The 15,915-nt window shown below is 38.8% G+C and overlaps 1 protein-coding gene across 1 annotated transcript in view; it reads left to right on the top strand.

Annotated features, from left to right (window-relative positions):
- Nucleotides 1-14,096, top strand: part of LOC119647285 — a 32,147-nt gene extending 18,051 nt beyond the window's left edge. Inside the window, exons 2-3 of the mRNA XM_038048190.1 lie at nt 13,262-13,392; nt 13,488-14,096. Of these exons, the coding sequence (XP_037904118.1) occupies nt 13,381-13,392; nt 13,488-13,826 (351 nt within the window). The 5' untranslated portion in view covers nt 13,262-13,380 and the 3' untranslated portion in view covers nt 13,827-14,096. The remainder of the gene's footprint in view (nt 1-13,261; nt 13,393-13,487) is intronic.
- Nucleotides 14,097-15,915: the final 1,819 nt, after the last annotated feature.

Raw genomic sequence — 15,915 nt, 5'->3', positions numbered from 1 at the left:
CACTTTTCAACCTCAAATTCCACTTCCATTTGTTTCCATTTCTCGGTGGAAAATTAGATAGGTGAGGACGTCAATTGCGTTCCAAAACATTCTGACGAAATGTCAGATCAACGAACGAACAAACAGAATAATCCAATCCATCACAATAAATAAAATCACAAAGTATTTCCTGAATTTCGAGGAGGTAATCATTGGTGTCCGGGTAGCTGAGTGATTAGAGCACAAGGCTGTCGAACGGAAGGTCGCGGTTCAAATCTCGCTAGCGACAGTGGGATTTGCATCGTGATTTGACGTCGGATACCATTCGACTCAGCTGTGAATGAGTACCTGAGTCAAATAATCTCGGGCGAGCGCAATGCTGACCACATTGTCTCCTAGTGTACCGTTACGGTCTTGAATGAAGTGCTCTAACACACTTCAAGGAAGTCAAGCGACGACGGCTTTACGGTTTCTTACCAGGGCAGAGGGAAATCGTCACACGCTGCCTCATCTCTGCCCTGGGAGCAGCGTGACCGTAGCGGCTCGCAGATGTTGAATGCTCATTTATATAATTCGTAAAACACGACATGCCTACGAATTATATTGAGCGCAAATCCGCCTTATTGACCAGAGCTTGGCCAGAGCTTCTCAAAACGAACACTTCAAGGCCCTGATCCAATATGGATTATTGTGCCAATGATTATTATTTCCGAGTTATCACGATCTCGGCAGATGCCGGATTTTACCTAATACTAGCACTAAGTGCCAATCATTTAGGCTCGGACGATCCTACCTACTTAAAAACTAAAGGGGCGCTGGTGGTGGTGGCCGGTGGTAGGTCAGTGGGAGAGTCCGTCGAGTACCCCCCGCAACATCGAGCACGTATGCAGAATGGTGTACTTCTGCATGGTTTGAACCAGACTGTGCGAAAATCCCAAATTCCACTTCCATTTGTTTCCATTTCTCGGTGGAAAATTAGATAGGTGAGGACGTCAGTTGCGTTCCAAAACATTCTGACGAAATGTCAGATCAACGGACGAACAAAGAGAATAATCCGATCCATCACAATAAATAAAATCAGAAAGTATTTCCTGAATTTCGAGGAGGTAATCATTGAAATTCCATTCTAGTAGTTAAACACTCAAATTCAAAAGGAATGACATTCACCGCCCCTGTCGGCGTGGTTTTCCCGGGGTTGATGAGCACCAGGTAATACCCAGCTATGGTTCTCATTTGATTATGATATTTCAAATTTTACCGGTAATTTTATCAATTCTTTATCCATGATCCTAATCAATGGGTTGAATATAATACGTGCGTGTCACACATGCTTGTCTTCGCTTTCGCCAGCATTCAAATTGTCAATGGAAATTTCAACGTCCTCATCACATGGTTGCCACAGCTTTTATATCAACAGTTGCCAACGTGTTATTAATTCTTCAATCTAATCAAATCTTAATCATTTATTTCGTTTTAATTTTAGGTTATGGCAACTTCTTCAATTTACGTTCAAGTTGCATTCATTCAATTATGTTAAAAACCATCAAACGAATAGTAAATAAAAAATTTCTTTTGTATTGTTGAGTTTAGATCATGATAAGCGGTCCCCTGGCCCGATGGTATATGAATGCAGAACCTGGCCAACGTGGCCTTGTGTGGTGGATTTATTTTGCCCATGAACTAAAATTTTGGTCGGAATCCCATACTTGGCTATTCTAAAAGAGATAATTTTCCCTCGGCTTTGTCACTTGAGTAGAAGGCCTTGAAATTTACCCACATATTGTGAAAGTGACTACGCGGACCTCTAGATGCATTTCCACCCTGTCCAGTAGGCTTTCGTAGCAAGAACTAAAATAAAAAGCGCTTTTAAGAAAGTTATGATAGGACCCGTGTTAACCTATCTATGGGCCCCTGTCTTTGAGGCAGAACACACAGAACACATTGAACACATATTGTTTTTATATCTGTCTTAAACATTTATTAAAATGGGGTGGCTATTACAAGTCTTTGGTCTGCCCGACCTTCTTTGATTTAACTTTAAATGGTGTATTTATTCTACATACAGATCTCAACAAAATTTATAATTGCAAAAGCAACATATTTATATAAGAAAACTGCGCTTGCATCTAGAGCACGAGAAGACTTATCTACTTGCTTATTCTACAGTAGCTTATTCTAATTATAATACTTCACTTTGTAGCACCATCTATTTAACTCAGCATCTAATTCCCATGTCCTATAAATAATTCCCTTTCCCGACGCGTTTAACCGTCATCATAATTAAGTTAAACTCATTTTCAAATTGAAAACGTCTTAGTTTCAATTTCAAACCCCTTACTTTCCAATTCAAATATTTCAATTCTAGCTACACCTATATAATTCACCCAATAACTCCATTTCTATTATTAGATCAGAATTCAGTCTTTTCTCTCGGTTCTGTCACTCATGTGAACGCTCCTTCAAATTCAGGTACGCACATTATCAAAGTAATTCTACGCGGCCTAGGTATCCTGTCAAATAGTTTCCTCAGTAGCATTTGGCTGCAAAAACTCCATAAAAGTTATTTTATGGAAAGTTATCGTTATCGTTATCAACGAGCGCCTCAAACTAGATCAACTTACCTTCTTGCGGTTTTGCCTGTTGCCTGCTCGCTTCTGCCACTTCTTATTTCACGCTATTCAGAGTGTACTTGTATTGTGCGCGGCTAGTATCATGACTTTTATTCCCGTTATTTCTCTTTTAGCTGGTTTTTTATTTGTAATATGCATTTATATATCTGTATATTCTTGATATTCTCCTTTTGTTCATATTTAATAGAATATGTAAATGGTCTCCTATCCTCGCTCCGAGCAAACCAGAAAGGACGCATCGCCCGTAGAAAGTATGGATTTCGCTTCTCCCAGCAATTTTCCATTGAGCCTGAGGCGCCAACAAACAGGGCGCTCTCCTGCTTTTATGCTGAGTGATATCCAATCTACTCCCAGCGACTCAGTAAATGATTCAACCTTTTCTGGTGGGGACAACAACCTATTTTCTACATTGATGGCTGGCTTCACCGCGGATATCAAACTGTGACTATTCCTTCTCTGCTTTTCGTCCTGAAGAAATCACCTATTAACAACAACAGCTGTTACCTGCTCATACATATGTGTGTGATCTCATTTCCGTGACGTTAACATTTATTTATTTCAGGAGCGTCCAAAATTCAATCATTTAATCGTACTTGAAACTTTGCTATTCCTCCACTCTATCTTCTTCTCAATTTACACTAACCATTTAAGTACTGCATTACGGTAATTTCCACCAAATTAACTACTTGCCTGTCCATCAATTTCCAGCTAAATTTACCGGATTCGCCATCTAAATTCCTTATCCCACATGTATTTCCCTTCCCTAAAGGGTGAAATCGGGAGAAGCAACAGGTCCTACCGACATCCTAACTGAGCTCTAGAAAGCGAAGAGCGACGTACTAACAAACATCTCAAATCTAAAACGTACCGCAATGTCGCCCGTCCTGTCGTTCTCGATGCTTCTGTGTGTTGGCTGACTACAAAAGACAATGAATGGTGTCTTGCGGTAATGGAGATAAAGATGTTAGGTTGGACCAGTGGTGTGACACGTGTTCATCATATGCGAAATAAGGATATCCGCGATCGATGTGAAGTTACACCGATCGTTAAGAAATGCCAGGGAGACATCTTCGGTTGTATAGTCACGCAATTCGCGCTAACGAGAAATCACTCGCCAACATTGGTCTGAACATCGAAGTCGATGGTAAGCGAGCGAAAGGTCGGCAAAAACAACTGTAGCTTGATACGCTGGATGGAGATTTGAAAGCCTCGTGACTACATCCAGATCGGGCATTTGATAGAACCAAATGACGGAACCGATCACAACGAGCCGAACCCATTTATGAAAGGGACAAAGATTGAAGAAGCAGGAGGTAGGAATTCATCCCTCTTACTGAGAATATGTTGTACCAGGCACTCTGCATAGCAGTGTAGGGATGGAAACTTTGAAGATTTGATTCCTTCCGTGTCTAGAACCTAAACTTATGTCAAGCACATCTTATAACCTCTGTCATCGTCCCTTTCTTCTCCCATCCTTGAATACTTTAAGACTCTGCCTTCGATTCCCTCATTTTCATCTTCAACCTACATTTTAATGCTCGTTACTAGCTTTCCATAGTATGCGTCCAGCTTTAGACACCCAGGGCATACCGTTTACTCCTACTGGCCTGCTCAGTGCTCATCCCTTCAAACCAGCCAGGCGGACTATGACACACTTGCCTACCAGTCACTTACTACTTATCTATTTTTGTTAACCCTACCTCTATTCATTCAATCTCAAATTTCACAATTCTTTGTTGGTTTTCAATTTTGTTATTAACTTCATAATTGAAACTAATATTAAGTTATGTTTATCAAACTTCCAAAATTCTATCATTTATTCTAACTTTGAACTTCCTTATTTTTCCACTCTATTTTTCTTTCAATTTACACTCACGATTTAACTATTGCATTACTGTAATTTCTGACTAGTTAAAATATTTCTATATCAATCAATTTCTAGCTAAATCTATCTGATTCCGCATCTAATTCTCTTGTCCTACCAATATTTTTTTCCTACCCTTACCTATCATCACAATTAAGTTAAAGACAAATTTAAAATTCAAAATATCTTAATTTCAAATTAAAATCCCTTACTTTCAAATTCAAATATTCCAAATTCTAGCTATACCTATATGATTCACCACCTATTTCTACTCCTATTATCCCATCAGAACTCACTTTCCCCCGCCTTACTCATTGTTCCATTTGCAATTAAAATTATAATTTTGAAATTTGAATAATAATTTCAAATTCACTTTTTAACCTCAAATTCCACTTCCATTTGTTTCCATTTCTCGGTGGAAAATTAGATAGGTGAGGACGTCAGTTGCGTTCCAAAACATTCTGACGAAATGTCAGATCAACGAACGAACAAAGAGAATAATCCGATCCATCACAATAAATAAAATCAGAAAGTATTTCCTGAATTTCGAGGAGGTAATCATTGAAATTCCATTCTAGTAGTTAAACACTCAAATTCAAAAGGAATGACATTCACCGCCCCTGTCGGCGTGGTTTTCCCGGGGTTGATGAGCACCATGTAATACCCAGCTATGGTTCTCATTTGATTATGATATTTCAAATTTTACCGGTAATTTTATCAATTCTTTATCCATGATCCTAATCAATGGGTTGAAAATAATACGTGCGTGTCACACATGCTTGGCTTCGCTTTCGCCAGCATTCAAATTGTCAATGGAAATTTCAACGTCCTCATCACATGGTTGCCACAGCTTTTATATCAACAGTTGCCAACGTATTATGAATTCTTCAATCTAATCAAATCTTAATCATTTATTTCGTTTTAATTTTAGGTTATGGCAACTTCTTCAATTTACGTTCAAGTTGCATTCATTCAATTATGTTAAAAACCATCAAGTGAATAGTAAATAAAAAATTTCTTTTGTATTGTTGAGTTTAGATCATGAAAAGCGGTCCCCTGGCCCGATGGTAAATGAATGCAAAACCTGGCCAACGTGGCCTTGTGTGGTGGATTTATTTTGCCCATGAACTAAAATTTTGGTCGTAATCCCATACTTGGCTATTCTAAAAGAGATAATTTTCCCTCGGCTTTGTCACTTGAGTAGAAGGCCTTGAAATTTACCCACATATTGTGAAAGTGACTACGCGGACCTCTAGATGCATTTCCACCCTGTCCAGTAGGCTTTCGTAGCAAGAACTAAAATAAAAAGCGCTTTTAAGAAAGTTATGATAGGAGCCCGTGTTAACCTATCTATGGGCCCCTGTCTTTGAGGCAGAACACACAGAACACATTGAACACATATTATTTTTATATCTGTCTTAAACATTTATTAAAATGGGGTGGCTATTACAAGTCTTTGGTCTGCCCGACCTTCTTTGATTTAACTTCAAATAGTATATTTATTCTACATACAGATCTCGACAAAATTTATAATTGCAAAAGCAACATATTTATATAAGAAAACTGCGCTTGCATCTAGAGCACGAGAAGACTTATCTACTTGCTTATTCTAGCTTATTCTAATTATCATATAATACTTCACTTTGTAGCACCATCTATTTAACTCAGCCTCTAATTCCCATGTCCTATCAATATTTCCCTTTCCCGACGCGTTTAACCATCATCATAATTAAGTTAAACTCAAATTCAAATTGAAAATGTCTTAGTTTCAATTTCAAACCCCTTACTTTCCAATTCAAATATTTCAATTCTAGCTACACCTATATAATTCACCCAATAACTCCATTTCTATTATTAGATCAGAATTCAGTCTTTTCTCTCGGTTTTGTCACTCATGTGAACGCTCCTTCAAATTCAGGTACGCACATTATCAAAGTAATTCTACGCGGCCTAGGTATCCTGTCAAATAGTTTCCTCAGTAGCATTTGGCTGGAAAAACTCCATAAAAGTTATTTTATGGAAAGTTATCGTTATCGTTATCAACGAGCGCCTCAAACTAGATCAACTTACCTTCTTGCGGTTTTGCCTGTTGCCTGCTCGCTTCTGCCACTTCTTATTTCACGCTATTCAGAGTGTACTTGTATTGTGCGCGGCTAGTATCATGACTTTTATTCCCGTTATTTCTCTTTTAGGTGGTTATTTATTTGTAATATGCATTTATATAAGTTAATGTCAGCATATTAACTTCAGCATAGACATCGATATCGACCGGAAAGACAACTCGCGCAGTATCACCTGAGTCAGCGGTCATCGATACAGGTGAAATCAAAACAAATGCATAATTGGCAAATTGCAATAATTCGTGCTACTTTTCATGTTTAGTAGTAAGAATCCGGTAGTTAGTCTTTAGCAGTATATCGTAGATTACACATCTCGAATAATAATTAAATTTTTTTTAAATAAAATCGTTGATGGTTCTTTAGCTGGCGCCCGAGCAGGGACCACACTTGCACAAGCAACATAACTATCTCGCGCTAATTGAAGTGTTAACTTTTTTCCTTCATTCGGTATCCTTTTCTACGAGCAATAACCAAGCCGTGTCAAAGGAATCCAACGCGAGTTTAATATTGTGTGGAAGCGATAACCAAGCAGCCAATAATTAACCTGTGATTACCCAATCGCAGGAGTTGCAGTGTAGCATCGTGGATTCAGGCTGCTTAGTACTTTAACAACCAAAGGAAGGAAGCGGATCAAGCCATCCAGATCGAAGTAGTGGTCCGAACCAATTTATAATCATTGTAAGCCAGTCAACGAGCTTTTGTCGAAAAATAAGTAAATTTCCAAGACTAGGAAATGGAAACGACGATAAGGTTACTGTAAGTTATCTCTTATTAAAATTAATTGAATTTAGCAAAAACTAATTAAATTGAAAAGTAAATTAAGGAAACTCATTACAATTGTGTAAAAAGATTAACAAGCAATTAACACAACAAGTGAAAAAAAAAGATTCCGCATGAAAAAGATATTTTGTGATTTTATGGAAAGTTATTGAGAAATTTTGAAACAGTAAATAGTGGAAGGTAATATTCTGTTTTGAAGTAGATTTTTACGATTTTATTGAATTTAATTGAAATTTTCAGCGGCTGGTAAAATTTTTTTCCTTTTTAATTGACAGTTTGTAATGCGGTGTTGTTGATTTTAAATAAGGTTTTTGGATACGCAAACGGCTAAATTGATTATAATCAGTGTGAATTTTCGGTTATTTAGAATTGCAAATCGGTGATAATAATTCTTCTCGCGGATATTTAAAAAAAAAAAAAAATCTCGATTAATCAGCTCTATGTCGAACCCAAATAATCTTATAAGACCGTCAAGACTAGGAGCAAATAATATGCCTCCTCCAATTCCTGAGGAAGGAGCGGAAATTCCTCAAATAAATCCCAACCAACTTCCGCCAAACATTCAAAATGATCTATCGGGTTATATTAATCGTGTGGTGGCTGAGGCTATGCAGCTTCAAGGAAGACAAATTTTCCACTCGTTCATGAATCTAGCTTCTGATATAAATAACGAGGTAGATATTCCCATAAATATAGGCGATAATAGAGATCTTTCGGACATGGATAAAATTCCGGACGTCGTGAAGAGCTTGCGACAGTTTTCCGGAGAGGCAGGGGAATTTAGCTCATGGAAGAAAAGCGTAGACAGGATATTGAGGATTTATGAGCATCTTAAGGGAACACCCAAGTATTACGGCATTCTCTCCGTAATACGAAATAAGATAGTGGGTTATGCAGACGTAGCACTGGAATCCTACAATACACCCCTGAATTGGGAGAAGATATCCAAGTGCCTTACTCTTCATTATGCGGATAAACGGAATTTAGGAACCCTTGAATATCAACTAACTACTTTGGTTCAGGGTACAAATAATATTCCCGAATTTTACCAACTTGTTTACCATCACCTCTCCCTGATTCTCAATAAGCTTTCTGCTATGGATCTCGGCCAAGAGTCAATGAACGTCATGACGCAGGCTTATAGGGATAAGGCCTTAGATACGTTTGTCAGAGGTTTAAAGGGTGATCTACCGAAGTTACTGAGTGTTAGGGAACCTGCTGATCTGCCACAGGCATTACACTTTTGCTTGAAATTGCAGAATATGGACTATCGTACACAACATGCAAATAATTCACAAGGTTTGGCGCGAAAGCCACATTTCTCAAATTCCCCACCAGTGCCTCCAAGAAGGAATATGAATTCTCATCCGCAACCGGTTCTCGTACCCAGACAAGGGTTTTATCCGGAATTAGTACATAATCCGCAATCTTTTAATTCTAATGGTAGGATGAACTGGCAACCCTTGCAACAGCAGCTGCCATTTCCAAACGCAAGACTGCATCAAAACCCTTCTTATAATCTGCAGATGAGACGACCGCAATATCATAATCCCCAACCACTCCCTCCTAAACCACAACCACGCCCGGAACCAATGGACGTGGATAGGTCAATTAGGTCAATGGCTGTAAACTATCAAAACAGACCGAGAAACATACCACCGATCGTTGCACCGAAACGTAATGTTCCACAGCAGGATCATGTACCGAACAAACTTCAGAGAACATTCTATACGGAACAAACGGACGAAACCGATCCAACATTGACAGACTACAAAGAAAACATGGACAAAGAGGACGACAATTACGAACAGAGCATCGCCGACTACACAGAAGGACTCGACGAACCAGAACATTTGGACGATATCTATTTTTTAGACTAAGGTCCTCTTCGCTACCTTATTTCGAACACGTTACAAGGAGCGGAGAGATATTAAAATTTCTTATAGATACCGGCTCAAATAAAAATTATGTGCAGCCGAGACATATTAGATACCCAATTCTCAATGAAAAAAACTTTTATGCAAATTCGGTCGGAGGGAACGTTAAAATTAGCCACCACTCTTTGATAGGGAAACTGAAATTCTTCATTCTTCCGACTCTCATCGCATTTGATGGGATAATTGGAAACGATACTCTGAAACAAATAGGCGCGGTAATTTATACCCAGGATAATTTTATGACAATCGGTCCAGGCATATCCATACCCCTTAAGCAGCATATCTCAGAAACAGTTAATAATTTGAATCTTCGGACTTCGCATATGACCGAAAGCCAAGTATCCAAATTGATGAACGTCTTTAAAAAATGTCCTAGTATTTTTGCTGACCCTGACCAGAAGCTAACCTGCACCACTAACGTTAAAGGGGAAATACGAACTACCACCAAAGATCCTGTTTACACCAGATCCTATCCCTATCCTAGGGCTCTGAAGAACGAGGTTGAAAAGCAGATCAACGAACTTCTAAGAGACGGCGTCATTCGCCCATCTAAATCCCCATATAATTCACCCATCTGGATAGTTCCAAAAAAACCGACGCATCAGGCCAGAAGAAATACAGACTTGTGGTCGACTTTAGGAAACTAAATTCAGTCACCATTCCAGAGGCCTATCCAATCCCCGATATTAATGACGTTATTGCCAACCTCAGTAAGAAAAGATACTTTGCAGTTTTAGATCTCAAAAGCGGATTCCATCAAATACCTCTCCTAGAATCCGACATAGGAAAAACCGCCTTTTCAATAAATAATGGTAAATTTGAATTTACTCGTCTTGCTTTTGGACTAAGGAACTCACCACCCACCTTTCAACGCGCCCTAGACGACGTTCTCAGGGAACACATCGGGAAACGGTGTGAGATCTACATCGACGATATAATTGTCTATGGTGAAAACGAAGACGAATTTTTTGACAACTTACGGAAGGTTTTAGAGACTTTAGAGGTGGCGAATCTAAAACTACAGGCAGACAAGTGCGAATTTTTTAAAGATGAGGTAGAATTTTTGGGCTTCATTGTTAGCAAGGACGGTGTTAAGGCAAACCCGAAGAAAGTAGAAGCAATAGTTCATTTCCCAATGCCCAAAACACTCAAAGACCTTAGATCGTTCCTCGGGATGTCGGGTTATTACAGACGCTTTATCAGGGATTATGCTAAGATCGCCAAACCCCTAACACTGCTTTTAAGAGGGGAGGATGGACTAGTGTCCAAGAACATCTCGAAAACGAAGCCCATTCATATGAGCGACGAAGCCATAAAAGCATTTAATAACTTGAAAAATTGCCTTATTTCCAATGACGTTATTTTAATGTACCCTGACTTTGAAAAAGAGTTCGAGCTGACGACCGACGCCTCAAACCATGCTAGTGGCGCGGTTTTGTCTCAAGATAACAAACCCATAACCTTTCTGTCCCGGACTTTGAGCAACACTGAGGAGAACTATGCCACAAACGAGAAAGAGATGTTGGCCATCATATGGGCTCTAGGCTCGTTGCGGAACTATTTGTACGGCTCAAGGAAAGTGAAAATATTCACTGACCATCAACCGCTAACATACGCGCTGTCCAATAAGAATACCAACTGTAAGATGAAGAGATGGAAAGCGATACTAGAGGAGTACAATTATGAGCTAAGGTACAAGCCAGGGAAAGAGAATATCGTAGCTGATTCCTTGTCGAGACCTCATCTTGTTCTGAGCACAGCGATGATAGTTCCTCGCATAATTTAATTCCGACGGTAGAGGTACCGATTAACGTATTTAGAAACCAGCTAGTTCTTAAAATCGGAGAGGAGGACAGTTATCAAATCATTCATCCTTTTAATAACTACACTCGTCATATCATAACTAAACGCCAGTATAACGATACAGACTTTATACAGATATTCAAGAGGTATCTTAATCCTAACACCATTAATGGACTACAGACTAGTGAGGAAAATATGGGCAGAATCCAAGAAATTTACCCCAGCCATTTCAGGGATTACAGAATCCGGTATGCGCAAAGAATTGTAGAGGATATCCCTAATGAGATGGAGCAAGAAGAGAGGATTCTTCGCGTACACCAGCGAGCTCACAGAAATGCGGAGGAGAACAGAATCCAACTTTTGGAAAACTTTTATTTTCCCAGAATGTAGAATTTGTAAAGAAAATAAATATGACCGACACCCTAGTAAACCCTTCTTGAATCCAACTCCCATTCCGAATTATCCCGGTCATACTGTGCACATAGACATCTTTTCGACTGAAAAAAAATTAGTACTCACCGCAATAGACAAATTAACTAAGTTCGCTCAGGCAAAAATTATTCCCTCCCGTTCCATAGAGGATATCAGACGCCCTCTAATAGATATCTTATTCTACTATTGCGTTCCAGAATTTGTTGTTATCGACAACGAGAAAGCATTGAACGCTGCCTCCATAAAATCAATGTTAGAAAACGAACTGCGCATTAACATCTTTAAAACTCCTCCATATAAGAGTGAAGTTAACGGCCAGGTGGAACGTTTCCATTCAACCCTCTCAGAGATTATGAGGTGTCTCAAATCCGAGAATCCCCATCGCGATTTTGACGAACTTCTTGCGCGTGCCGTGAACGAGTACAACCATAGCATTCATTCCGCAACAAAGAAAAAACCAGTAGAGCTATTCTTCGGGAGAAACCCCAGGGTCAGTCCAGAAGATTTTGAGCAAGCTCGTTTATCTAATATAGAAAAGATCAAACGGCGACAGGAGAAAGATATTACTAATCATAATAAAAGAAGAAAACCAATCAAAAATTATCAGCCAGGGGAGATCATTTACATTAAGCATAATAAAAGAATAGGTTCGAAATTGACGGTTAGGTACACAAGGGAAGTTGTCCAGGAAAATAGGAATAGTACTGTTATTACGGAATCAGGCAAGACTGTTCATAAAAGTAATATTAAAACGTAATTGTTTTTCACAGGTTTATTCTTCATATTGTGGCTGGAAGCGTAGAAATTCTCGACTACACCAACTCTCAGATTGTGACAATAGACTATGGACAAGCAAAGACACAGACGGGGAACTTTAAAATCATCCACGACGTGGACCTTAAACAATACGACAGACTGCTACTAGAAATCGAAGGAACTTTAAGACAAGACATTACCGTTGAAAATCCCTTACACCCATATTTAGAACACGAATTGCAACAAACTCGGGAATTGTTGGATAATCTTAAACCTAGAGTAGGAAAACGTTCGTTAAATTTTTTGGGTTCAGCGTGGAAATGGGTAGCGGGCAGTCCCGATCATGAGGATTACGTTACGATACAAGACAAAATTAATAATCTACTTAAAAACAGCAACCAGCAGGTCATTATAAATAAATCCCTTAATGAACAGCTAAACAAGTTAACGAATGTTGCAAACAAAATTGAGAAATTTGTAAAGACCAGCCAAGATTATAAGCAAGAATTTGTAAGTTCCACGCAATATAAACTAAAACTTATCAAGGAAGAACTTGTGAATATTAGATACGCTGTAAATTTTGCCAAAAGTGGAACCATTAATACAATGATGTTAACCCCAAAGGAGATAGAAGTAGCTCTCAATGTATTAGATAAAGAAAAACTTCCCTACTCTACACCGGAGGAAGCTTTAGAATTTTCTAAGGTGAAGGTTATTTCCAATGATCTGACTTTATTGTACATTGTTAATGTTCCGATAACTTCTGAAGAAACATTTGCCAAAATTTTAGTAAAACCGGCTCAAGAAAGGAAATGCAGTAATAGAAATCTTTAGTAAGTTTATTCTGAAAAATGAAAAGAAAATTTATAGCATTGTAAAAGAATGTAACAATATAAACAGGTTGTCAATATGTAATCAAATGAACTTAATAGATATCAGTAACACTTCTTGTATTCCTAGATTATTATTGAGCTCCGATTCCAGTTGCAATAAAATTAGCGGACAGCAAGTACCGACATTGGAAGAAATTACATCCGGCATACTTCTCGTAAATGATTATGAGGGACCTGTAAATATCAATGAAACTTCCCGTGAGCTAAATGGCACTTTTATCATAAAATTCGAAAACGCAACGATCAATCTGAATGGCCAGTCATTCTCATCTAATGATGCTTCATACTTACAGCCTCTACCTGCAATTTTCCAGCCAACACCACGAGAGAAGCAGTACAAAGAGATACTTTCATTGGAGTCAATCAAAGAACTTCATATTAACAATTTCCACGAGATTGAGCTAATGAAAACCGAAAATAAGATCGTCAAACTTACCAACTGCGGTTTCGCCATGGTTATAATTATCATCGTGATCGTCTTCCTAATTAACAAATTCCTGGGGGGAAATCGATCAACAATCAGTATCACGCAAAGCACAGAAACCGATAAGATGCGACATCAACATCCGGCAACCATCAGTATCCCGCCACCTTCGAGTACGCCAAAAATCTACAGTAGTCCATTCTTTTGATCCTGATGAGGACATCAGGAAGCTAGAGGGGGAAGAGTTAACGTCAGCATATTAACTTCAGCATAGACATCGATATCGACCGGAAAGACAACACGCGCGGTATCACCTGAGTCAGCGGTCATCGATACAGGTGAAATCAAAACAAATGCATAATTGGCAAATTGCAATAATTCGTGCTACTTTTCATGTTTAGTAGTAAGAATTCGGTAGTTAGTCTTTAGCAGTATATTGTAGATTACACATCTCGAATAATAATTAAATTTTTTTTAAATAAAATCGTTGATGGTTCTTTAACTTATATATGTATATTCTTGATATTCTCCTTTTGTTCATATTTAATAGAATATGTAAATGGTCTCCTATCCTCACTCCGAGCGAACCAGAAAGGACGCATCGCCCGTAGAAGGTATGGATTTCGCTTCTCCCAGCAATTTTCCATTGAGCCTGAGGCGCCAGCAAACAGGGCGCTCTCCTGCTTTTATGCTGAGTGATATCCAATCTACTCCCAGCGACTCAGTAAATGATTCAACCTTTTCTGGTGGGGACAACAACCTATTTTCTACATTGATGGCTGGCTTCACCCGCGGATATCAAACTGCGACTATTCCTTCTCTGCTTTTCGTCCTGAAGAAATCACCTATTAATAACAACAGCTATTACCTGCTCATATATATGTATCATCTCATTCCCGTGACGTTAACTTTTATTTATTTCAGGAGCGTTCCAAAATTCAATCATTTAATCGTACTTGAAACTTTGCTATTCCTCCACTCTATCTTCCTCTCAATTTACACTAACCATTTAAGTACTGCATTACGGTAATTTCCACCAAATTAACTACTTCCCTGCCCATTAATTTCTAGCTAAATTTACGGGATTCGCATCTAAATCCCTTATCCCACAAATATTTCCCTTCGCTAAAGGGTGAAATCGGGAGAAGCAACAGGACCTACCGACATCCTAACTGAGCTCTAGAAAGCGAAGAGCGACGTACTAACAAACATCTCAAATCTAAAACGTACCGCAATGTCGCCCGTCCTGTCGTTCTCGATGCTTCTGTGTGTTGGCTGACTACAAAAGACAATGAATGGTGTCTTGCGGTAATGGAGATAAAGATGTTAGGTTGGACCAGTGGCGTGACACGTGTTCATCATATGCGAAATAAGGATATCCGCGATCGATGTGAAGTTACACCGATCGTTAAGAAATGCCAGGGAGACATCTTCGGTTGTATAGTCACGCAATTCGCGCTAACGAGAAATCACTCGCCAACATTGGTCTGAACATCGAAGTCGATGGTAAGCGACCGAAAGATCGGCAAAAACAACTGTAGCTTGATACGCTGGATGGAGATTTGAAAGCCTCGTGACTACATCCAGATCAGGCATTTGATAGAACCAAATGACGGAACCGATCACAACGAGCCGAACCCATTTATGAAAGGGACAAAGATTGAAGAAGCAGGAGGTAGGAATTCATCCCTCTTACTGAGAATATGTTGTACCAGGCACTCTGCATAGCAGTGTAGGGATGGAAACTTTGAAAATTTGATTCCTTCCGTGTCTAGAACCTAAACTTATGTCAAGCACATCTTATAACCTCTGTCATCGTCCCTTTCCTCTCCCATCCTTCTATACTTTAAGACTCTGCCTTCGATTCCCTGATTTTCATCTTCAACCTACATCTTAATGCTCGTTACTAGCTTTCCATAGTATGCGTCCAGCTTTAGACACCCAGGGCATACCGTTTACTCCTACTGGCCTACTCAGTGCTCATCCCTTCAAACCAGCCAGGCGGACTATGACACTTGCCTACCATTCACTTACTATTTATCTATTTTTGTTAACCCTACCTCTATTCATTTAATCTCAAATTTCACAATTCTTTGTTGGTTTTCAATTTTGTTATTAACTTCATAATTGAAACTAATATTAAGTTATGTTTATCAAACTTCCAAAATTATATCATTTATTCTAACTTTGAACTTCCTTATTTTTCCACTCTATTTTTCTTTCAATTTACACTGCACGATTTAACTATTGCATTACTGTAATTTCTGACTAGTTAAAATATTTCTATATCAATCAAT

This window comes from Hermetia illucens, chromosome 1 (assembly GCF_905115235.1).
Source record: "Hermetia illucens chromosome 1, iHerIll2.2.curated.20191125, whole genome shotgun sequence".
NCBI classification, from domain to species: Eukaryota; Metazoa; Arthropoda; class Insecta; order Diptera; family Stratiomyidae; genus Hermetia; species Hermetia illucens.
Note: the sequence above shows the minus strand (reverse complement) of the source record. Positions and strands in the feature narration are given on the sequence as shown.